General features: G+C 55.5%; 1 protein-coding gene across 1 annotated transcript in view; it reads right to left on the reverse strand.

Moving 5' to 3' along the window:
- The window catches only part of DNAH17 (dynein axonemal heavy chain 17), a 93,842-nt gene that overhangs the window by 59,765 nt on the left and 9,420 nt on the right, over positions 1-24,657 (reverse strand). The window contains exons 11-24 of the mRNA XM_021680944.1: positions 23,120-23,385; positions 22,782-22,977; positions 20,629-20,775; positions 15,730-15,838; positions 14,705-14,808; positions 13,859-13,999; positions 11,345-11,488; positions 8,686-8,868; positions 5,949-6,203; positions 4,585-4,754; positions 3,804-4,026; positions 2,522-2,638; positions 2,347-2,433; positions 965-1,117 (exon numbers count right to left, since the gene is read on the reverse strand). Of these exons, the coding sequence (XP_021536619.1) occupies positions 965-1,117; positions 2,347-2,433; positions 2,522-2,638; positions 3,804-4,026; positions 4,585-4,754; positions 5,949-6,203; positions 8,686-8,868; positions 11,345-11,488; positions 13,859-13,999; positions 14,705-14,808; positions 15,730-15,838; positions 20,629-20,775; positions 22,782-22,977; positions 23,120-23,385 (2,295 nt within the window). The remainder of the gene's footprint in view (positions 1-964; positions 1,118-2,346; positions 2,434-2,521; positions 2,639-3,803; positions 4,027-4,584; positions 4,755-5,948; positions 6,204-8,685; positions 8,869-11,344; positions 11,489-13,858; positions 14,000-14,704; positions 14,809-15,729; positions 15,839-20,628; positions 20,776-22,781; positions 22,978-23,119; positions 23,386-24,657) is intronic.

Here is a 24,657-nt window from a genome sequence, read left to right on the forward strand (position 1 = left end):
ATTTGGTGTGGGCTGGAAATGGACGTGAAGCTGGGATGGATGCAGAGAGATTTCTGGTACCGGTGTTTGAGGCCCGGAGGCCCGGGCTGGACAAGCCTGCTTGTTGCATAAAGGCAAAGAGGGGCGGTTGTTTACAGGAGACCAGCCTTGAAGATGCTAAGACACGAAACCTTAATGCCCCGTGGGCGCCGAGTCAGTGGCTCTTTTAGGCTTTAGCTTATTCTCTATCCTGTTTTCATAAAAGTGTCCTGGGCAGTGTGTTTTGGAGGATTTTCCTTGAAATATTCTGGCTGTAAATGCTAACTCCTGGGAAACGCAGGCTTTATTCTCTAGGTCTGTGCGGACTGTTGTTTATCCAGGGCACGGGCAGCCCCCTGTCCTCTCTGGCTTTACCAACTCTGTTCTGGAATGTCCCTCACACACGAGACTCGCGTTCAGCTCCTTGTGAGAAAGTAACTATCAAGAGGCTCTGGTCTGTCCTCGAGAGAGAGGACAGAGCTTGTGACTCGGAGACGCTCTCTTTCCCCTCTGTAAGAGGCTCAGTGTGGTCAGAAGGAAGACATGTCCAACATTTTACTATGATGTACTGAAAAAAATAGGACAAACGGAGAGGCGGAGCATGCTCGTGTGCGGGGAGAACCCCGATCAACACCAGGAGGGCAATGCTTCCCAGAGTAGCTCATGGAGAAAATCCAGTTCTGTATAAAGTCATAATGGTTTCTCTTGGAGGGGAGGAGGATTTGACAGAGATTCTGTAGTTCGTTGGAGGGAATAAGAGGGAAGAGCTAACATCTCTCTGGAAACGGGGGAGCTGGGAGGAGAGGCCGGCTGAAGCCAGCACGTGCCCGAGTGCTACCCTCCTTTCCAAGAAGAGTGCGACCTAGCGCCTCCCCTCACCCCCCACCCTGGGTCCCCGCAGTGCTGGCCCGCCCCACCCACGCCGGGAGACTGCCATCGCCCTCACCACGACGATCATGTCCCAGAGCTCCTTCAGCAGGCGGACCTCCTTGTGACAAGCTTTGAGCTGCTTGTAGTCTGGGACCGTGACTTCGAACAGGCTCCCGGACTTGCACAGGGCCTCCATGGTGCTCTCCATGGACGCGATGCTCTTTTGTTGCTGGGGGCGGGCGAGGGGGGCGGTCAGCAGCGTGGCTCACGCTCAGTGCTGGCCTCCCTCTTGCCCTCCGCCGCCTCCCGGTGGACCTCCTCTGCGTCCTCACCGGCCAGGTGCTGTGTTCTGACCCCGCGCACCGACCGGCGGGAACTGTGCGCCCGCCCCCTCCCGTCTTCCAAAGCCCCCTGCTTCTGTCGCACGGCCAGCGCGCCGGCTTTGGGAGTTCAGGCGTGAGAAGTGACTTTAACGGGCCTGGCACGAATGCCCGATTTCCTCCGGAGAGGTTCAGGATGGCTCAATTCTCACCCCCTGTTTTTTACCTTATTAAACATTAAGGAGGTAATGCTTGATTGCTTTGAAAATGAGAACAGTCTAGATAAGAGGAGGAAAGCAAGAGTCACTCCAAACCAGGGGAGTGAGAGTGGGGGCTTCAGGGTCGAGTGTGTGAGCGTCTGTGTGTGTGTGTGTGTGCACGCGCGCGTGTGTGCGGGATGTGAAGATGGGCTCCCTGTGTGTGCGGGCGGCTCCAAGAGGGCTTTGGCATGCACGGACCCGGTTCCTAAACAAGCTCACACCGGATCTCTGCAGAACCCAGCCCGGGCCCTGTGGGCTCCAGGAGAGACCGTGCGCCTCCCTGCGGGGCTGGGGGAGTGGGACGTGAGAAAATGACCCTGACGAACGGGGAGGATCTTTGGGAATGGTGGCTTCGAAGCCGTGTGAGAAGAGCAGAGGCTGGGGGAGGGCACGTGCGGGGGACCCTGAAGGGCATCTTGGGGCCTTTGTGCTCATGCTCGTGTGCCTCACACGCTCCCCTGCGAGAGGGCTGTCAGGCCCAGCCCAGTGGTGCTCGTACGCTGGACGCTGGTTGTGGACTTAACATCGGGAACAGAAGGGGACATGGTAGGGCTCGGCCACACGCTGCACACGGTGGCCAGGGAGGGGAAGACAGCGGCACAGAGGTGAGTGCCAGGCCGGTGACAGGGAGCCACTGGGTGAGAAGGAGCCAGGGACGAAGGAGGCACAGCGGGGCTGAGCAGCTGGGCTGGATCGCCGGGCTTGGGGGTGTTCCCATGCCTGGGACCCTTGGCCAAGCCGCACCCCACAGCACGGAGGCCACACGGGTGTGTGTGGACACCTGTGTGCACGTGTGGCCCCGAGGCCAGGCCCCTCGAGGCCAAGGATGAGAGCTCGAGGAGAGGCTGGGAGGGCACCGGCGTCCTTGACCGACCTACCTTATTCAGGGACTTGTAGGGGTCAGGGTCGGTGAAGCTGAACGGGGCTTCTCGCCGGAACTTCTCTCTGAACTCCTGCTGCTTGAGCTGTGGGAGAGGTGCCCATATCACCCTCCCCGGCGACACCCCGGCCTCCCGGGGGGCAACACGGCTCGGCCTGCCAGGGCGGCGCTACCTCGAACTGCTGGCACTTCCGCCGCAGGATGTTGACCTCGTTGGCCTGCAGGGGCGCCACGTTCTGCTTCACCTGGATCGCCAGCTTCTTGGTGTTTGTCCACTGCTCCGGCAGCTCCTGCAGCAGACAAAGGCCACGATCCCTTCCTTTTCCTGTTCTTTTAAACGCTTTCCATCGTGAAATAGTGTGGACTCACAGGCAGTTGCAAATGTAGCACAGAGAGTCCTGGGAGCCCCGGGAGGCGGACCTTCGACAGGTGCAACCACTAGCCTGTCCCCCATTTCTGTAATTTTGCCAGAACGGCTTTAACAATCAGATGGGTTTTTGTGCTTTCAAAGTTGTCCGCACTTGAGCAAATATTGGACTTCTGATCACAAAATATTTTGAAGAGAAAGAATCCCGGCCCACGAATTCTTTGCCCACAAAACAAAGACAGGGGTTTCCCTTTCCTCTATGATGAGTTAACATTCTGTGGGCGAAGGGACATTCAAAGCCCAGTTCACGCCCGTCGCCCCTGGGCCCGGCCGCACACCCCTCACATCCACGTCCTCTGCTGGTCCTGGGCAGGGCAGCAGGGCCGGCCACCGGCCTGGTAGCAGGACCCAGGGCAGCACCTCCCGGCTCCTGCCCCCCCTGCCCCACACCCCTGCCGTCCCCCCTGCCGCAGGGTCTCGGCCCGGATCCAGAGCAGGGCAGAGAGCTGAGAAAGGGATGAGGGTGACCCTCCAGGGGGTGGCGGGCTGTGGCTTCAGGACCTTTCCCCTCCTCCTTGCCACCTTGCCTGGGCCAGCCCTGCCACACGGACCTTCCAGGTCAGGGAGCTCCCGCAGCAGCTGGCCCCTCCCTCGGCCTCACTGCCGTGTCCCTAACCTCAGCAGGGGCTCCACCGACCCCACTCTCGGTCCACCGCCCCCCTGCACCCAGGGTTGACCCGTCCTTGGGGGCAGGTGTGGGATATGAAGACATTTTCAATTCAACAATTCAATGGAGGAACCACCGGCTTCACCCTAGAGGCCACCTCACTGTCCCTTCCTCTGCAGGGAGCCTTCTCCCACCTCGACATTCCACATGGATCCCTGGATCCACAGGAGGAGGTCTATCCTGCAGGTCCCATGTGAGAGGCCTTGTCCCCAGGCACAACAGCCTGGACTCCAGTTGCAAGGCCCCCGGCACTGGGCTGGCTCCCTGCCACCCTCCCTGGACAGCCCCCCACGCCCCAGCCCTGGGCTGCTCGCCCCCTCCCCCGCCCCCCCGAATGGCACGGCGCCCGGCCGCTGTCCACCTGCAGCTTCAGGTGTGTCTCTTCTGGTATCTCCTCCCCGTAGGTCTTGAGCAGCTCAATGGTTTGCTTCAGGGGCTCAAACATGTTGTCCGTGGCCACCTGCCTCTCCTTGACCTTCATCAGATGACCCATCACCTCCACGAGACCGTCGTAATCTCCCTCCTTGAGGGTCTTGGTTAAGCCCGTCCTGGCGACTTTCATGAAGGCTTCCAGGTCAGCCAGGCTGTTGAACAAGAGGCCCCCGTGAGGGGTGCCAGCCTCCATGGTGGGGGTGAGGCCTGTCTGGGGGGGTGGGGGGTGGGGGGCACTCCCCAGTTATACTGTGGGGCCCTGTTGAGCAAGGGAGAGCTCTTGTCCTCTTCAGGACACCTGCTCTTGAGCCCCACCCTGCGTCCCACCAGCTCCACTCCAACTGGCCTCCCGATGGGAGCTCAGCCTGCACTCCCTCCTGGCCCCTCGCAGCCCTGACCGCCGCCCCTGACTGCGTGGTCACCTGTCCCCTGGCGACACGTCAGGTGGCCTTGCTGCCCTCGTGGCTCCAGACACGGAGGTGCTCAATGAGTAGGGCCCACGAAGCCCGGGGTGTCCACTCACAGCCAGGTGACTCCTGTCCACTGGGACCCACCCTGGACGGGGGCGGGGGGGGCTGCTGACCGCGACGCTGACCTTCACCCCCACGCCTGCCCGGCAGGAGCGCCCCACCGACACCACGAAAGCGTGTTTCTCCTCGGGCGAAGTCACGGTCGGGACGGCAGGATGGGCTGTGGGGCCGGGCACCCACCTGTTGATGACGTGGTCGCTCAGGTGTCGCTTGAACATCAAGCTCCAGCGCTTGATGATGTTGAGGAGGGCCTGCTTGAAGGGGCGGCAGTCACACTGAAGCCAGCCGTTGAACACCTTGGTGTTCTCACACTTGGACACTTCCTCGTACAGCTTCTCGTAGGAATCGATCTAGAAAACCCAGCTGCTGCTCACTGTCGGGCCGCGGTGGGAGGAGGGCAGCCTGCCCACAGGTTACTTCTTCTTCTTCTCCCAGCTCCCCTGGGACCCCTGCAGCCCCGCAGCCCAGCCCCTGTCGGAAGGGGACGGCCTCGGGCAAGGCCGACTGGGCTTCTGAAGAATAGGCCAGGAGCTCAAGAGGTGATTGTGGTCGTGGCAACCACTGGGCGCCCTAAACTCAGCTCTCTCCACACTGCTCTGCATTCTCTGGGCTCTCGGCTCTGCCAGCTGCCCCCCACCCGCCCGTCTCCCCCGTGGGTTCTGCTCACGGGCGTCTCTCTCCCACCGTGCATGGGGAAGGGGGAGGTGTGTGTAGTTGTTGTTGTCTTATGTTCTATCTTTCTGATGCTCTGGCACCTGGGGCCTCACTGACCCTGCTGGGCCTGCCCCTCCCAGGGCTGGCGGACTCCCAGAGAGAGCAGACCACTCCCCAGGGAGCCCGTCTTTCGTATACAAACCAACCCAGAGCCTGCATGCCAACCACCCTCTTTGCACTCGGGGCCAATATTTCCCCATCCTACTCACCCCAGGGCCAGGGACCAGACAACAAGGGGCCGCCCCTACACCCCGGAGTCCACCAACATGACTCCAACTCGCCAATCCCAGGCCCTATCTTTCCTGTGAAAACCACAACATGGGCTGTGGATCCCACCTTCCCCTCTGTCCCTCTGCCTTGGGACTGACCCTGGTGCTTCCCCCGTGGCCCTGTGGGGCCAGGCATGCCCCCACCTCCTGGAATCCGTGAGTCACAAACTCTCTTCCATGGCAGTCATCTGCTCTTTTGGGAGGCACCAGACCAGTATAATAATAAAACCCACATTTAAAAACCATTCACCCAGGGCGCCTGGGTGACTCTGTCGGTGAAGCGTCTGTCTTCGGCTCAGGTCATGATCACAGGGTCCTGGGATCAAGTCCCACATGGGGCTCCCTGCTCAGTAGGGATCCTGCTTCTCCCTCTCCCCCCCACCCTGCTCATGCTCTCTCTTTTCCTTTCTCTCTCTCTCTCAAATTAATAAATAAAATCTTTAGTCTTAAAAAATAAAAAATAAAAACCATTCACCAAGGTTTGAATCAAGCCCAGTGAGCAGCCCCCACCCCCCAGGGAGGGGGCAGGAATTGCAGGGGTGAGGAAGCCTGCACACACACCTGCTGCTGGAACTGGGTGAGGCTGGGTGGCGTCTTGGAGAGGGTCTCTTCAGCCCGGGTGTCCAAGTCCTCCGGGGTGACCGCACGCCCGTAGATCAGGAAGTTCTTCATGAACTCCTGGGGGTCGTCCATCCAGAGGTAGGAGTACCTCTCGAAGGAGTCCTGGTACTCCTCAGCCTCCTTCATGGCGCTGATGACCAGGTTGGACATCTCCTCCCTCATCTCTATGAGGTCCGTCATGTCTTCCAGGTCTGCCTGCGAGGGGGCAGGAGAGAAGCAGACCGGCGAGCTGTGGTCACGGCTTCGATTGGATGTCTCCACCCTGGAGGGTGTCTCTCTGCCAGTGGAAGTGTTGCTAACTTCTCAAGATGGAAAACAGAGCAATTTGCCGATTGGCCATGTTCTCCCGAGAGAAGATCATGTTGAATGTGACTTTTGTCCGGCAGACTCAAGGATAGCTCGCACACTGATTCTTTCATGCAAGAGTAACTTGGCACCTGCTGTGTGTGCCACATGAGGGGGTGGGTGCGGGTCACATGGAGGGTGTGGTCCAGGCATGGGGTTAGGCATTCCTCAAAAAATCACAGACTCTGAGCCTTGCTTTAATGCGTAGCAGGGAGGAGGTCGGGGAATGTTCCCTGAGGAAGTGACCATTGTTCTGAGAACTGATGGATGGCTAGGCAAAGAGCAAGAGAAACAGCAAAGCACATGCAAAGGCCCTGCGCTGGGAGGAAGCAGATGTTTGAGGAACTAAAGGAAGTCTCCCATGGATGGCTAGAGCAGGGAACTGGGGAGGCCTGATCTGGACAGAATTTTTTGAGTTTTGAGCGACAGAAAACCCAACCCAAGTTGGTTTAAGCAACAAGACAACTCACTGAGTCATGGAACTGGAGAATCTCAAGGTGGGGTGTGTGTATTCATTATGGTTTTTATTTTCTGTATCTTAAGATGCCTTGACATCTTAAAAACTCTTGCTGGCTGGGAGATACTGCCCTTTTGGGGACTAGCCAATTCTGAGAGAGAGGAAGAGCTCAGAAGGGAGCATACCCTTCATACGCAAACCAACCAGCCCTGAGGCTACACCTGCCCTCCCCCCCTGCCCTGCCGCTTTACCCAACACTCCTCCTATCCCAAGTGGCCCAGGGTCAGGTACCCGATAACTGCAGGTGACCCCTGGAGCCCAGAGCCGCCAATTAATGCAAACTGGCTAGTCCTTAGCAGTTTCCCCCACCTGCCTTGCCTTTTCCTGCAGAAACCTCTGGAAAGGCTCTGGCCTGGGCTTGCCCCTCGCTCCCACCTCTGCACCTGCTGTGACCCCATGTGGCCCTGCACCACCTGCCAGGCCTCTCGTTTCTTTGGGAACTGTGAGCAGCATTAACTTTTCTCTCCACGGCACTGACCTCTCCACACGGCCACTCAGCCACCTCTGCAAATTAAGATCCCACGGGCTCAAGTGAGGCTGGTGTGGGGCATGCACAGGCTGGGCTAAGGCATGATCGGCAGGACACTTGTCTTGCTCTGCTCTGTCCTCCTCCACGTGTGTCTTCATCAGCAGGTGGATCCCCTCAGAGCCCACGGGGGGCTGCAGGAGTTCCAGATGTGCATCCTGCCAGACCCCGGAGCACACTGGGTCCCGCGTCCAATCCTGAGCTGATCTCTGGTGACAAACTATTCTGGACCCTGGAACGCTTCATCCAGGCACATCCCCTTGGCCTGACACCGTCTGCCTGGAAACCCCCTCCCACCCTTTAAGACTCAGCCAGCGTACACTCAGCTGATCTGGGAAGCTGTCCTTGACATTGCGAGGGATTTCCTCTGTGCACTCACCTCACCGCGCACACGCACACATGCTCACACGCACACATATACCTTCCTCCCTGATAGTATAGAGCCTTTCGTTGTAAATGTTGCAAATAATTCATGCCCGTTATTATCAAAAATCTCAAGCAACGCAGAAGTATTTGAAATCAAAACCTCTTTGCACCCCTTTGTCCAAGCCCCCTCCCTCCTTACCCCCTTCCTGTTGGAGAAGTGAGCACTCCTAGCAATTTGGAGCGTATCATTGGAAGACAGATTTTTGTTTGTTTCAATGAATGAAATCATATTCTAAACATTGTTCCACAACTTGATAAACCATAACCTGCCGCCAGCGTCTCCCCACCCCAGGCTGGTGTTGGTGACTCATGCAGACGCTTTGTCCGGTCAGGCCAGCGTCTGTTGAACCAGCTCCCCTGTTTGATGGCACTTAGGTCTTTTCCAGGTTTTGTTTCACTCTTACAAACAATGCTCCGACACACACACCTCCAAAGACCTCCCTTCGGAGAAGCAAAACTTCCTACGCCTTTTGTGTCCAGAGAATCCGATCTGTTTTGCTTATAGGTACTTCATGTATCGACGGTACCTGGATGCACAAGCCAGCGAGGGCACGTTTGTCAAAATGCCTGCGTGCTGAGGGGACCACAGCAGTTAACTCACAGAAACAAGTGAAACACCAGGAAATGGGTACGAGCGTGCTCTGGCCAGCAGTGGGAATGAAAACCAGGCCGACTAGGAGAAGCCAGTCTGGGGAGAACGGCGGGATGTCCGGAGTGGGGAGGGAAATGCGGTTTGGCGTCCTGAGGACCTGATAGACACCCCTGGGTGGCTCCTCACACTCAGAGCCATTGGCATTTAAAAGGTAACTGACGGGGCACTGCTGAGTTAGGAAGGCAGCTGGAGCAAGGGAGCCTGGACTGACCTTGTAGCTCATTTGGCCCTTGGCCAGCCGGGGGATGAACTTGGCTGCGTTGTAGATGTCATTGATCAGGCCCTCAATCAGCGTCAGGAAGCCATGGTCCACGCCCATCTCCAGGGATGGATGGAAGACCAGCCCGTCCTCGTCCAGCTCCATGCGGACCTCAAAGAGTGGCGCCACGCTCTCCTGAAACAGGCCGGCCCGGGGTCAATGCCTCGAGCTCGGTGGAACCACTCCCAAGGCCCTGATGTTCTCTCGGGGCATGCCAGGGCTGACTCAGGCTGGCTGGGGCTGGCTGGGGCCACCTGGGAGAGCACACTTAGCCAGGGGCCCCTGAGCAGGGCCCAGAGAGGCTGGAGGCGGCCAGCGCACACACGGAAGCGCAGGAGAGAGCCCACGGCCTTGGTGCTGAGCTGTGTCCGCTTGCTACTTACAAGCCACGTGGCCGTGGGCAAGACACTTGCCCTCCCAGTTTCCCCAGATACATAAAATGAGGATAATCATTTTACAGAACAGAGACACCAACTGTCCCCATCTCTTGGGGTTACTGTGAGGACTAAGCCAGTAACACAGGATGTGTGGGAGCGGCGGCTGGCTCACTCCCAGGCGCTGGTGGGGTCACGGCTGGGCAGGATGGGTGTCACCGTGCTCTGGAAAGCACAACGCTCACGTCCTTAGTTCTAGGGAGTTCCACTGTGAGCATCCTTGCCGCATAACTAATTGAGAGTGAAACGATGCTGCCATAAAAGATAAAATAACTGGTTGACGGTTTGGTTTCGGGTCTCCATTGACAAGGTTCTGGGAGGCACTCACGTTTTTATCGTACGGTCGAAATCTCAGCTAGCCCTCATAGTGGATGACAGCGGATAACAACTATGTGTATCAGCCTGATCGAAAACACGGTGGGGAACTTTCTGGGAGAGTGAAACAAGACCCGGTACAGCCAGATTGCACGCTAGACTATCCTGGACCCTGAGGACGCATCAGTCACCATGCGACAAAGCTCAGTCGGCTTTCTCCCGTTGTTTCCCATGGAGCGTTGGGCGCCCATCCACGTCCATGAGACAATATGCCAGGAAGGAGCATAGGTACCGTGCTCGGTTACCAGTCTGCACCCAAGTATTTGGAAAACGGATACCTCTCATCACAAAGGAAGACATTAAGTATTAGTACTATTCATTTTTTTCACGTTTCATTGTGATCTTTTTAATGTCTCTCTTTTATTTTTTATTTTCATGGCAAAATTGCCTCGCGACCAATTCATCGAGCCCCTAAAATGACTTGCTGTGAGATGCTGGAGCTGGACAGGAGGCAGGCCGGCTTTCAAGTGCTCCATAAAGGACAACCCTCACAGCCACAGGAGTATCCCAGTCATAAAGTGGGTACGCACAGTAACCCTGTCTGTTCCTGGAGCCCCCTCGCGAGGCTGCGAGGCTGAGGGTGCCGGCCTCATTTGTCAGGTGACCTCATGGAGGTTAGTCCGACACTCCAGTGATTCTCAAAGTACGGGCCAAGGCCCACAGGTGGCCATGAGATCCACTCCACGGCTACTAATCTTCCAAACACAGTCCCATGACGGCCCCATGGGCAGTTGACTCAAGAACCCACTGGTTTTTCTCTATGACCAAGGGATGGTGTTTGCTAGCATCCAAGTGAATTGTTAAGTACACAAGGTCAATCGTCACAAACTCAGATGACCAGGATTTTCTAAAGCCTCTCCCTCAGGGGTCTGCTCCTGCTGCCAGGCCCCTTGCAAATATGGGGACTCCCTGGGATTTTTGGAGAAGGACATTTTGTCATCAGGGCATCATCATCGTTTTGATTGTGACTAATTAACTATAAATTCCTGAACTTGCTGACACTTTGCATCATTGTGGGTTGCTTGATGAGTCTTGTGGTTGGTAGTAAGGATGACTTTCATCAACAGAATTTCAGGTCTGTGATTGTCTGGTAACACCTGGCCTTTGAGACACATGCACTGGGCTCAAGCATGAATCATCCATCCTCTGCGGCTTGTACAAGGGCGTCTTGCTGTCCTCTCCCACATCTTTCCTGCAGGTGTGCTAGGTGGGCTGGGGGATCTTGATTTCTCCTACTGGCAGTATTCAAAATCATTTGGGAATTATTGTAATGAAAAAGACATGGGTGGGAGAGGGCTCACCCCCGTGGAAAATGCTGGAGAATGCCAGAATGAAATTAACCAGCACATCCTTTGCTGACCTGCTTTACACTTCCATGGAGCCCACGGACCCCTCGGACCCCATGAGGGTTGAGTAGGTTAGTAGCTGATGTTGCTGACAGGAGGGTACCCCCTGCCCAATCCACTTGAGTAGGGGACAGTGGTGCTTGCTTTCCCTCACCTGGCAACGAGGTAGGATCATTTATGTGTTCTATAGCCGATTTATGGTGCGGTAGATTGAAGGTGACCAGACGTCCTGAGTGCCGGGGACTAAAGAGAGTCCTGGGATACAGGACTTTCAGTTTTGAAGCCAGCCCGCGTAGTTCACCCTCTGCAGGTTCTAATGTTTGGTTATTTGTAACATGATAGCCTGGTCTTTCGTCAGGAACCCGCAAACTATAGATTCCAAGGTAGACCTTATCTTATCTTTATAACACCATATTTATAGCACAAATATATGCATATCTTATATTTATAACTCACATCCAAGACCATGTTGTCTATGAAGTAATTCAGAGATTTGCGGATGAAATGGTCAAATTCATCCAGGACCATGTTGTCAACATAGCTGACGTAGTCTTTCCAGGACTGGCTCATCGTATCTGCTCTGAACAGTTCAGCATTTTCCTGCAAACAGGACCACACAGTCAGCTGCTGTTTCACAGGGTCCCCTGCTCACTGCTTGACCAACTCACTCGGCGACTCTCTGGGCTACTCTTGTCCTTGCTTACATACTCCAGACACATAGGGCTGCTTTTTGCTTCTCTAATGTGCCAGGAGCTTTCCTTTCCTATGTCAGAGTCTTTGCATAGGCTGCTCCCTCCCATTATTGCCAAGTCTGGCTTCTTCTAGATTTCAGCCCAAATGTCACCTCCTCACAAAGGAAAGCCTTCTTTCACCACCCCCCATTCATCTCAGGCTTGGCTTCTGTCCCTGCCTCTCATCTGTATTCCCTCTAGCAATCCATTATTTGTGCCTACCATGGCACAGATGACAACTGTGAATGATTTTATTTATTTGTGTCTAGTCTGTACCTCCCTTTGATGTCAAGCTACATGAGGACAGGTGTTGACTGTCCTTTCCACCACTGTGTCTTCAGCATGCAGCAGGAGGCCTGGGACAAAGCAGGAGCTAGTGAATGGATGGATGGGTGGGTGGGTAGATGGGTGGGTGGGTAGATGTGTGGACGAAAGGAGAGATGAATGGATGGGTGGATGGATTTGTGGATAGGAGGATAAATGGATGGATCGGTGGGTGGATGGGTGGATGAAAGAATAGATGAATGGATCAATGGATGGATGGATGGACGTGTGGATGGACGTGTGGTTGGGAGGGTAGATAGTAGATGGATGGGTAGATGGATGGGTGGATGGATGGATGGAAGAGTGAATGGATGTGTGGATGAGGGGATGGATGAATCCGTAAGACACCGAGTGCCACAGGGAACACAAAGATGAATATGACCCAGTCTGCACCCTCACGCAGTTATCTTCTACTAGAAGAAAGAAGACACAGGCTTACATAACTTCAGTGCAAGGTAGAAAGAATTGGTTTAAATAACTATCATGTGCATAGAGGACTCTGGCAAATATGACGACAAAGCCTGGTCTTGTCGGCTTACTGGCCTCTACTTCTCCTAGGCTCCTGTTCCCTGCTGCCCTGCCTCCTCGCCTGTCCTGGGGCTGCACTGCTGTGCTGTGAACCTTTCCCTTAGCCTAGCCCAATTTATCTCTCCTGTGCCCTGTTTCCAACACACCCGAGAGCATCAACAGATTAATCTGTTAATTCTTCCAAGTAATATGTTTGCATTGTAACATTTTCATTTAGTAGGACCTTCTGGTACCATGGCAAAGGGGGAAGGAAGAGGATCTGAAAACGAGACAAAATATTTTTTGGTCCAGTCAAGTCACTCCACTGGGGCAATGACTTTCCAAGCAATGGCTGGACTGTGAGAACAGCCAGCAACACACCTTCCACCAGTGGGGCCCGCAGGCTGTCTGGGGTGATGACCCATCATTGAAGTCCACATCCACGATTTGTACCAAGCACTGGGGAACCTCCCCCAAAACTGCCCTGAAAATATCTTGAGCTCAAGGGAGAATTTTCTCTTTCTAGGCCAGTGCACAACTCCACCTTTCACATTTGCCTCGGAAATGAGCTAACATGTGAGCTGGATAGAAACGGCTGCCAAGTGAGGAAGGCGTGAGAACCCCCACACTGGCAGGAACCCAGGCTGCACTCCCAGGGGTGCCCGGCGAGCGTCTGGCCTCCTCCCTCGGCACGTGCCGGCAGGGACAGAGGCCCACCGCTGCTGACCCACGCTCTCGGGGCATGCCAGGGCTGACTCAGGCTGGCTGGGGCTGGCTACCACACCATCCTGATTTTTTTTTTTTTTAAGATTTTATTTATTTATTTGAGACAGAGAGAATGAGAGACAGAGAGCATGAGAGGGAGGAGGGTCAGAGGGAGAAGCAGACTCCCTGCCGAGCAGGGAGCCCGATGAGGGACTCGATCCCGGGACTCCGGGATCATGACCTGAGCCGAAGGCAGTCGCTTAACCAACTGAGCCACCCAGGCGCCCTACACACCATCCTGATTTAAACCATGCATGCACATTCCACGTTCCTCACTTGCATTTGCATGCTTTGTTTCCCCCTCACACTCTGGACGGGAAACTGTGAAGGACACCAGATACACACTCAGCGCCCGCCCTCACACCGTGTATCTCAGGGAAACAAAATGCGTTGACCTTGTACAGAGATGTCACTTGCCTATATCGATTTTGTGCAGGGTAGGGGCTGCTGACCCCTTAGCACGGAGGAGGGCAGACTCATCGCAAGAGTGTCCGTTTAGGATAGTCTGCTTCTTGAAAATAAGACTCCTGGATTAAAGATAGTAGTTTCCGTGACCCTAAAGCCATTTTTATGGCATCTCTCGTTCTTCCTCTTCTACTAACAGTGAGTGCCCCCTCGAGGCCCGTTGTGGGCCAGTCCTTACCATGACCATGGCCTGGATCTTCAGGCCGGCCTCCTTGACCGCAGTGTAGCGCCTGTTGAGGTTGACCACCCTTCCGTCCAAATCCAGCAGGGCCTCCTTCTTATTGTCCTTCCTCTCAAACATTGGGTTGGCTGACCAGTCCTGCAGGAAAAAGGTGGGAGTGAGGAGAACTTTTGGGGAAAATGCCTGTTCTCACGGCTTCACGGCATGCTTGTCGATGCGGATGTCCTTGTCCCTCGGAGAGGCCTGGGGGCCCCAGAGGGACAACTGAGCAGAGAATCTTGTTTGCCTTAAAACCAGTCAGGGGCTCGGGGTGGCCAGGAGACCGCTGGAAGGCTTTACCCAATCAGGCCCAGAGGAGTCACCCTGGGAAGGCGCCTGAGCTGAGGGGTGGATGGTCAGAGCTGGGCGGAGGGTCCTTAGCTCCAAATAGCAGGCCCAGTAGGGACAAGTCCCTTTTGTGGGGGCAGCTGAACTGCTGTGGGGGATTTTCCCCCATTTTCTGGATTGGGCTTGAGTGAAAGTCACCTCGGTGCTTCACTGAGCGGGGCTGAGACTCAGTGTACCTTCCCGCCCCTTGTCCCCGGCTCTGGCCTGGCACAGAGGGGACACTGCAAACACTCTTGCTGAGCTCAACAGAACAGAACAGACCTGAATTCTGCAGACTGGCCTGGGACTTCCCTGCCTTGGGGCCACCTTGACATTGTTGTGTGGTCCAGAGCCTCAAACAGCAAGTTCCTGCTGCCTTTGGCACTTTCTGTGAGCATCTCCGTGTGGTCCCTTTTCCCTGGGACCCTCTCCTGGGCCTCCGATGAAGCCCTGCTCCACGCTTTGCCGCTCACTCACCTTCATGGCCTGAGAAATCCCATCTATATTCTGCTTCGCTTTCTGTATCCTATTCTGCAAGTTTTGGAGAATTTCTCGCATCTCTTGAATATATTCTAACACACCTAAAATATAAACATAAAGGAATCTTACAAAATGAACGAATCAGTAAAAGGAGAACTTCTCTTGGGCCAGCTGAAGGCTCATCATAATGAGACAGCCCTTGGAAAATACATCTACTGCTCATCTGGAGTTCCCCGAATGCAATGCTGAGCAGGACTCCCTCTCTGGGAGCAGGACTTCCTTATCCCCGAGTAGGTGGGTCATTAGTTCCCCCGGGGGACCCCGCATTCCCTGCGGCCCTGCCCCTCCAGCCACCAGCAGAGCGCTGGGGATACACGACTGGTCTCAGCGCCCTGGGCTGCAGCAGCTGGAAAGAGGTGCATCCTTGGACAGCAGTGACAAGAAAAAGCATAGACTTCTTTGCACAGAAAGTCCAGGCTGACCCTGGTTTCAAGGAGGTGGACTGTCCCACTTTCTTATTGAGACAGTGAAGGCAGGATATGGGAAAGAGGGCCAAAAAGATGGCACAAGGCAAGTCGCAGGTGCTTAGAGAGCCTCGGAGCTGATGCCCACCCAGAGGTGGGTCTGGGGGTGAGGGAGGTCAGGGAGGAGGTCTTCTGCCTCATGGGCACACTTCTTTCTGCTTCTCTGATACCCACCCTGGGCCTGCCCGCTGCCCCTGTGTGGGAACCCAGCACGAAGCCCCAGGCCCCACAACCCCACCGTGGCAACTTCGGGACCCTTGGAGGTCCCCAGGGGGTCTTTGCCTGATTCCTTTGTAAGTGAGACGAATGGTCTCTTTGGGCAAGCAGGGGGGAACCATCCTTTGGCCTTAAACATAACCCTGTTGGAGTCAAAGTGGACCACCCAGCCAGAAGGCAGAAGCAGCCCCTCGCCAGTGTCATAGGACAGACGCTGGACAGGTTGGACACCCCCTCCCCCGCCAGGTTGAACCCACGGTGAGTCGAACGTGGCCTTGGTACCTTCGCTGTTCCAGAAGAGCGTGGTTTCAGCACTCAGTAGTTTGACATCGATGTCTTCCAGTTCTGACTTTATTAGTGGAGATTCTACTTCCATCACTGTGGTCTTTATCTGAAATACAAAGGCTGGGGTTTCAGGGCCTTCATTCCAAGTCCAACCGGATTTAAAATGGTCTCACAGGAAGGGTCTTATTACGTGGTACCAACCAAACTGGATGCAATTAGTGTCATTTAATTGGGAATTATGTATAAATCAAATTCCAGGAGATTTCAACTTGCCAAACTATTCTTATCACCAAGGGTTGAGGCATATACTTCACTCTTAGTTACCCACGGTATGGGGTAGAAACAGAAGGAAAGGCGATCATGCGACGGCAGGGAGTGCGTAATCCAAAACTGTTTCTATTTGGCTTAGAAAGAAACAGACACGGGTAGCTGGAGCATGCCTGGGCTCAGAATCTCTCCTTGGTCAGAAATCCCAAATGTGGAATTTGGTCACATAAAGAAGATCCAGGTCTGCAGAGAAGCTGTTCAAGTTGTTTGTGGATCGGAGCGACAGTATGCGTTCTGAAATGGTCTTGATACAGCTCTACCCTGCTCCAAGAAATTAATTGAATGCTTTAAAAAACGTCAATTCACAAACCAAGGGGGTAGAAAGGAGAAGGAAGGTGTACCCAGGTTTTATAAATTATTCCTTTTTTTTTTAAAGATTTTATTTATTCATTTGAGAGAGCGAGAGAGAGCATGAGCAGGGAGAGAGGCAGAGGGAGAGGGAGAAGCAGACTCCCTGCTGAGCAGGGAGCCTGATTTGGGGCTCGATCCCAGGACCCCGGGATCATGACCTGAGCCAAAGGCATGAGCCACCCAGGCGCCCCTAAATTATCCCTTTAAATCACAAGCACCATTTGAATTTTGGAATATCCTTCTACCTAGCAACATTTTTATTTTATGTAACTTTTCAAGGACACTCCTACTTTATAAAGTGAAGGATGCACATAGAATTAAAACTGTACGTGAGATGCTGACCATTTGCCTTTCAGAACGACACTTTCCATACATTTGGTACTGTCATACGGTGCCCTGCCAACCTTCTCCCTTAAGTGTTTTCGGGGATCGGGAGGGCAGAGAAATAAAGCTTAGAACTTACGACGAGTAGAAACAGGACAGAAAAAAGAGAGAGCATCTATGGAATCACAAAGTGAGCGAACATGAGATATTGACTCCACTCATCAGAGTTTAGATATTAAATAACTACCACAGGCCGTGGTCTCCTCCCCATTATTAGTGCCCTTGCTTTGAGACTGTATCCCACGCGAGACCATTTCATGACGTGCCCCTTTGGTAGGGTTAGGAACTAAATCCTGTGAACAGAGTTGCAAGGATCCCTTTCTGCAGAACCAAACCAGCTGGGAAAGATGCTGAGTCCCTGGGGAGGGGCAGGGACGGCAGGTGTGCCCGGGCTCAGCACCCGGGGCCAGCCCAGCTGGGCCGCTGCGTCCCGCCCACAACTCACGTGGATACTCGGCGACTCGGGACAGCCACTCATTCATTGCCTATCTCCCCCGGTGACAGCCCAGAGGAGCAGCCGACTGTCACCGTGCTGCTGGGATTGCCAGAGTAAACAAAGCTCCCGGTGAGAAGATACACGTACTAATATGTACGTCCTGTGTATTTTTTTAACAGCCTATGTTATAAATTCACACCTCTAGGGCTCTGGCCCCAGAAGTGTGATGTGGACAAACCGCACACTCGCGTGGTCCCTCGGACACCCCAGCGGATTCCTCAAGGCACCACGGCCCCCTCTCTAGCTCGGACACGGACAGATGCGAGCAGTCTGCAGGCCGGTGGTGTCTCTTGGCAACAGAAACCACGCTAGGGATGCGAAGGGCCTGGGGAGAAGGGCTCCAAAGAGGGGAACCGGGTCACCAGGAAGCGTCGCCGCGGGCACCCAGCCCTGGGCCTCACTTCCCACCTCCCCACCTAGTCCAACATTTGTATTCACAGAGCTGCAGGGCTCATGGCTGAGAAACGCGCTTCTCGGGGTAGACAGCGATGCGTGTGGCTGGGTTTTGTTTGGAAATACAGAAGTAGAAGATCAAACTTTTTAAATTTTTTTATTTTGAAAAAAAAATTTATTAAAGTCATCTCTACACCCCACATGGGGCTCAAACTCATGGCCCCGAGATCAATAGTCGCTCGCTCCTCTGACGGAGCCAGCCAGGCGCCCCAAGATCAAATTTTTTTAACTCGAAATAAACTTGGTTGGACTTTTTTCTTCTGGTTCACCACCATGGGAAGTCTTCTGCTCTGAAAAGAGCCCACGGATGTTTTTGACGCCGCCGCGGCTGGGAGGGGCTCCCGGGCGGGCGAACACAAAGGTCTCTGAGTCTGAAGATAGTTGCTTCCAGGAAAAGCAAAGTCAAGGAAATGCACTTATGGCAGACACTGGTATTTTGTAGTTGGCTGCACAAATAAGTGAGATCGTTAAAATTTTATCCCGAAAAATGAAATTAATGAAAACGAGCTTCTTTTAGTTTCTGTTGAACACATTTTTGTGACGTCACCACCATGCCCTAATTCGTGGAATGGAGTAAGGGACGGATCGGTCGTTGATTCTTTGCTGGGTGACACGTGTTGGTGGCAGGGCGGTGATGACCTTTGACAAATCTATGTGATGGCGCAACCTGGCCTGCTCCACTTTGCCTTCGCTTAGCCCAGCGTGTTCTTGAAGGAGGTCACTTCTACCAAGGGCAGGGGGCTTCCTCGGTCTCCCCAGGGCCTCGCTCGTAAACCTTTGATGATATTCCCACTCCTCCCTTGGTCGGCACCTGAGGTGGGCACCAGATTCCCGGGCTCGGGCAAATGCAAGGTACTAAGTGGCCACCATCCCCTGCACGAGATGTTTGGTAAGCAAGCCCTGGATCCCAGAAGCGCCCTTCGGACTCACGGCCTTCCTGCTGCTGTTTCTTGCTGCCGTAAGGGAAGGTGCAGCCATGCTGTGCTCCCGGGAGCGCCAGCTCAGATGCAACTGGGCAAGGGAGCTGGGGAGGGGCAGGACAGCAGGGGGAAGAGCTCTCCGTCCACGTGCGGGATGGACCTGGGCTTGTGGTACGGGGCCCTACAGGCCAGGCCAGGGAAGGCAGTAGACACACGGCCCTGCGGCTCTAGGAAAGGGGCCCTCGCGTCAGGAATCCGTGAGCAGAAGCATCTTGAAGACAGAGTTGAGACACAAAGCCCAAGAACAAAAATAACATTCCTGGCCCCAGACAGTTGTCCAGTTGGGGGCAAGCTGGCTGCGAGAACCATCAACCTTCTGGAGCTAGCTCAAACCGCGTGAGGGTGTGCAGAACGAGTTAAGGTCACAAACAGGAAACCCACAGACTTGGACGCATCTGGAGGAGCCACCGGGATGGGACCCGCAAAGTCCACATCCAGGCTCCTCCTCCGTCGCTGGGGGCCTTTCTGGCCACCGGCTACGCTCCCCGGATCCCTTCCTTCTGCAGTCTGTGCTTCTGCCCTTCTCTGTTCCTCCACTTCCCCAGGACTCCCACCTGAAGGAGGCTGGCATCTCCTCCAAAGTCCCAGGGCTCCAAGGAGAGGGAATCTTGTGGGCCCCTTGCTGGATTAGGTGGGTGGGTGGGGGGGTCAAATGGCTCCCCAGAGACATCCGCACCCTAATCCCTGGGATCTGTGGCCATGCAAAAGAAAATTTTGGGGGGTGATTCAGTTAAAGACCTTGGCGCCGGGAGGACATCCTGGGTTATGGGGGGAGGGGCAATGCAATCACAAGGTCCTTAGAAGAGGGAGGTGCTAAGGTCAGGGGGAAGAAGGAGGCAGAGGCTGGGGGGGTTGTCATCTGAAGGTGGAGCAGGGAAAGCTGTGGCCTTGAGGAGGTGGGAAAGGCAAGGAAGCAGATTAGCCCACTGGAGCCTCCGGGAGGAAGCAGGCCTGCTGACACTTTGATTTGAGCAGAAGGAAACAGAGCTTGGACTTCTGACCTCCAGAACGGGAAGAGAGTAAATGTGGGCCGTTTGAAGCCACGCAGCCCGTGGTCGATTATGGCAGCGGTCCCAGGAAACTCATGCAGAGCCCACATCCATCCTAATCCGCTGTGGCTTGGGCGGGAGTGAAGAGGGATCTGCAGGTGGGGTCTGTATGGAAGGGGGTGCCTGCCACGGTCCGCGGTGCCCCGCGTCCACGCCTCTCTGGGCCCCCTTCCAATTACCAACCCAGAAGGGCGTGTCCCCTAAGGCCAGTCAGTTACTCTTATTCAGAACCAGCTTCTTCACGATTCCTTGTGTCAGGTCCCCAGGTCTGATTGAAAAGGGTGGAGCCCAATGGGGGCTTGAACTCACAACCTTGAGATCAAGACCTGAGCCGAGATCAAGAGTCTGATGTCCAACCGACTGAACCACCCGGGCAGCCCTGAAAGGAATTCTTGATCCGCAGAGCTGACGTGCACCTGTCCCTTCCCCAGGCCCCGATCTAGCCTACCTCAATGGGCAGCTCTCCCCCTCCACCTCCCCACCGCATGGTGCTGGGAAATTTGTCATCCCGCCCAGATTCTGGCAGATGCCCACCCTGCTACATGTTAATGGGTGTAATGGAATGACTTTGATATGACCTGGAGAAAAATACATTTAGGAGAGTAAAGCCCCTCTAAGCAGTCATGGAGCTAGAACATAAGCCAAAGTCCAATGGAAGTTTCCATCTTCAGCTGTTCTGAGTTGTCATCATTTTTGCTGCCCCCGTGTGCATCAATAGCCAAGTGGCTCGAACCACATCTCGACATGAAAAGGTACTCACTCTCTCTGTTGCCCTTGGGAGATCCTACATCTGCGTTTGCTCTAAACAAAACCCCAAACTTGGCAAGTAAAACGAAACAAAACTATATCAGCTCACCTCATTGTACCAGCCAACGATGAGTTCCAAGTTGCCCACAAACTTCCGGAAGGTTTCATGTTGTGAGAACAGATTCTCGGCGCTGCTTGGAATCTCTTTCTGTTGCTGGAAGCCCAAGTACTTGACTTCTCTCAGAACTGCCACCAGCTGTAAGGCCAATGAAGGTCACAGAAGACGTCAGGGCATGACCCCAGCCGTATGGCACTCAGCGACACAAGGGAAGGTCCCTCCCTGGTCACTCCCTGTCCTGGGCACACGCTCGCCTCTTGGCAACCAGGACACCAGACTCTCCCGGTCGCTGCCATCAGGCTCGCTGGACACTTTGGAGATGTGCATGCCGGCGAGTCCCAGGGTGTCATTCCTCTGGATCTGCTCTCACCCCAGTGACCTCCCCCAACCCGACCCTCAGACTCCTGCATCCACCTGCCCGCTCAGTGTCTCCATTCGGATGTCCACATGACGTCTCAAGCCCAACGTGGCCAGAGCAGAGCCGCCTCGCCCCACAGCCAGCTCTGCCTGCCCCCTCCAGCTGATGGCAGCTCTGTCCTTCCAGTTGTCCAGCCCAGATATGCTGGGGCTGGCCCTGTCTTCCTCGAAGACTCTATTTCCAACCCACCCAGAATCTCACAGTCTCACGGGCTCTATGACCAAAATCCAATCTCCCCTCACACCCTGGTCGCAGCCACGCTGGTCCAGGGCCACCTTCTGTGGTCTTTCTCCTGGATTAAGGCAAAAGGCTCCTAACCGGTCTTCCTGTGCCTACGCCTGCCCCCCCCCCCCCCGCACCACCCCCAGGCTATTCACACACAGCACCTGGAGGGATCCTTGACATACAAAGACCACCTCAGGGCTCGCCTCTGCTCCCAAACCTGCCATGGCAGCCACGTCACTAAGAACGAAAACCCGAGTCCCTTCCATGGCCCTAGACCTCTCAGCGCCGTGTCCTCCCCCCTCCTCCACCCCCTCCATCACCTCCTCTCCCGCCAACATCTGAAACTTCAGCCTGTGCCCCACCCCCCAGCTCTGTTGAAGCCCCTTAAACCTGCCCCTACTCATCATCACCTCCCCAGCACTGCATCCCTTACCACTGCTGTTAACACTCATTTATACTCCCTCCCGCCCCTCTCCCCTCCCACCTGCCCTCCCTTCCTCCCTCCCTCCCTCCCTTCCTCTCTCTCTCTTTCTTCCCTTCTCCCCATCCTCCTCCCCCAGTAAGAGGTAAGCTCCAGGAGGACAGAGATTTTTGTCTGTCTGGTTCACTAATTTATTCCAAGCACATACCCAGAGTAGGCGCTCAGTAAATATTTGTTGAATTTTTTAAAAGAATGAATTTTAGTGGAAGAGAAGGTTTCAGAGGAAACCTCACATCTGCCTCCCTGATGTCACTGCCGGGGTTCGGAGCGGGGCAGGAGCAGGGGCCTCCTTGCAGGAATTCCGGCCACCCCGCCTCTGTCTTCGGAGCAAGGCTCAGCTACCCAGGTTTTAGCCCTGGGATGCAGGCCCCGCGGCTCCCGCGTGAGTTCTCGCCACCTCGCCTGACTTAACCGGAGGGCCCATTAGTTCAGATTCTGCAAAGACCTTTCTTTGTGTGTTTTTGTCAATCCTCAAATTGATGTTTCCCCTTGGGCTCCCATGAAAGGCAGCCAAGCTTTGAGGGAGTGTAGTCCCTGAAGCTGCTTTTGGCCATGCTCCTATTTTGTCTCGTATCTTAAATACATCCTGGGGGTGCCTGAGTGGCTCAGTCGTTAAGCGTCTGCCTTCAGCTCAGGTCATGATCCCAGGGTCCTGGGATCGAGCCCCACATCGGGCTCCCTGCTCAGCGGGAAGCCTGCTTCTCCCTCTCCCACTCCCCCTGCTTGTGTTCCCTCTCTCGCTGTATCTATCTCTGTCAAATAAATAAAACCTTTTAAAAATAAATAAATAAATACATACATACATCCTGGACACGCTTTAATCCTTAAGGAATAAAGCTTTAGCTAAATATGTCACAGACATCAACCCCCACAAGTCTGCTTTGGGAGAAGGGGACCAGCCTCGGCGGCACCGGCGGGCTTGGGGCTTCTCCCACCGCCCCACCTGCCGTGGGGCCCTGGTCCCCGCAGAGCCCCTTGACACGGGACGCCTTCCAGGCCCAGTGGTGGGACGGCACCCACCGCTTTGCTGAAGTTGACTTGGACGAGGTTGGTGACCGGGTCTCGCCGTATCAGGGGCTGCCCCAGGTTGAAGTGGCAGTCCTGGTCCACGCCGGCCACCCACTGCTGGTAGATCTTCTCTCGGTAGCCCCTCAGCAGCTCCAGCATCTCGTCGTACTTCTGGTAGATCAGCTTGGCCTCCGAGCTGGACATGACCCTGGAATCAGTTAGAGGGGGTGGTGAGGGGCACCCTATGTGCGGCAGCCAGCTCTCGGGGTGCTAGGAGAGGCCCGCCCCTGGCCCGCAGCTGCGGGGGGCGCACCGCCCACGTGGGGGGGTCGGCTGGTGCCACGACTCACGGGTGCTCTATGAGCTTCAGGTCCCGCCTGGGCGCCTCCAGCCTCTCCTGTAGCTCCAGGCTCCACTTGAGCTGCCCAGCCACGGGGGGCATGTTCTTGTGGATCGGGGGGATATTCCCATCTGCAGAGGCCGCAAGCTGCGCATCATACAAGGTCTTGGTGTTGTCCAGCTCGGCGTCAAAGAGCTCCAGCATGGCCGAGTACCTGGGCACCACCTCCGCAAGGATCAGGGGCCGCTCCAGGAGGCCCCCGCACACGTGCAGGAGCTGGGGAGGAACGAGAGACGCGCCGTCGCCGAGGTCCCCGCCTCCTGCCCTGTCCCCAGCATTGCTCCAGCCTCGCGGCAACTGGCACAATGCTCGAGGCCAAACTTCAGGGGCGACAACTCCTGCCCCATCAGGACAAGGAACTTCTATGCCTCTGTGATTTTCATGTTGGCGGCTGCTGAGTCCCCAGGTGCTTGGCTGCCAATCACCACCACAAAGTAGGTCTGAGGCCTGGACACATTCCGGGCCCAGGAGAAGTCAGGCTGACCAGGGTGGAGGTGGGTGTGGGGGCGGGGGGCCCCGGTAATGAGCACGGAGGCTGAGGGTGGGAAGCCGGAGACGCTGCCCCCGAGACCCGGAGGGAATCACAGAGGGAGCCTGGGAATGTGCAGAGGCCATGACCCTGGGGGTTCGAGCCCAGGTTCCCTGAGTCCCCGAGGAGCAGGGACAGCCCCTGTCCCCGGTCACGTCCTTTCCGGGTGAGGAAAGGCTGGGCCTGCGGACCTGAACTAATCCAGGAGGGTCACACCACATTTCTGAAAGCAGTAACCGAGCGCGAGTACCTCTCTGCAAGTAGCTGGCTCATCACCCTCACACTCTGCGTCTGCTAAACATGGGCAATTGCAAAATGAAAAGCTTAGTAGAAGAGAGGAAGCTACTTTATCTGGGTGTTTCGGTTAGGGTCCTGGCTGGAATCAGATGGAGAATTTCCTAAAAAGTCACTGTTCAAGGTCAGGGCGCGGAGGAGCCTAGGGGCAGTGCAGGCCCTGGGCTGGGCTGCTGGGGTGGGGGTGGGTGGGATGGGGTCTTCCTAGAATCTGGAGAGAGTTCCGGGAGCTCCACAGCCAGCCTGAGGTCTGCCAGACCCAGGCCAAGGAGAGCTGCCCCGGAGGCAAACGGGGATCAAAGGTGCTCAGACCACACAGTCTCACAGCCCTGGGTGCCTGGGGGCACTGGACCCGAGTCTCTGCTTTGCCCCAGATTTTGGTGTAAGGAATAGGACAATGTCCCCAAAATGGCCTTTTCAGGCAAGAGCGAGACACAGCTGCAGGAAGAGATCTGCAGGTCCCCGAAAGCCAGACGGGGCAGTTGGACCGCTGGGAGAAACCGAATCGGGACGCTCCAAGCTCAGCTCCCCGCAGGGGCGTGGCCGACGCACCGGGTCACTGGTGCCACTTCCTACCAAAGGGACCTGTCCGCTTGGGAGAAAAAGGTGCATCTTGTGGATTCGTGACCCTCCTGACATTTTGTCTGCCGGCTCCCCTCCCATGC

This window comes from Neomonachus schauinslandi, chromosome 15 (genome assembly GCF_002201575.2).
Source record: "Neomonachus schauinslandi chromosome 15, ASM220157v2, whole genome shotgun sequence".
NCBI classification, from domain to species: domain Eukaryota; kingdom Metazoa; phylum Chordata; class Mammalia; order Carnivora; family Phocidae; genus Neomonachus; species Neomonachus schauinslandi.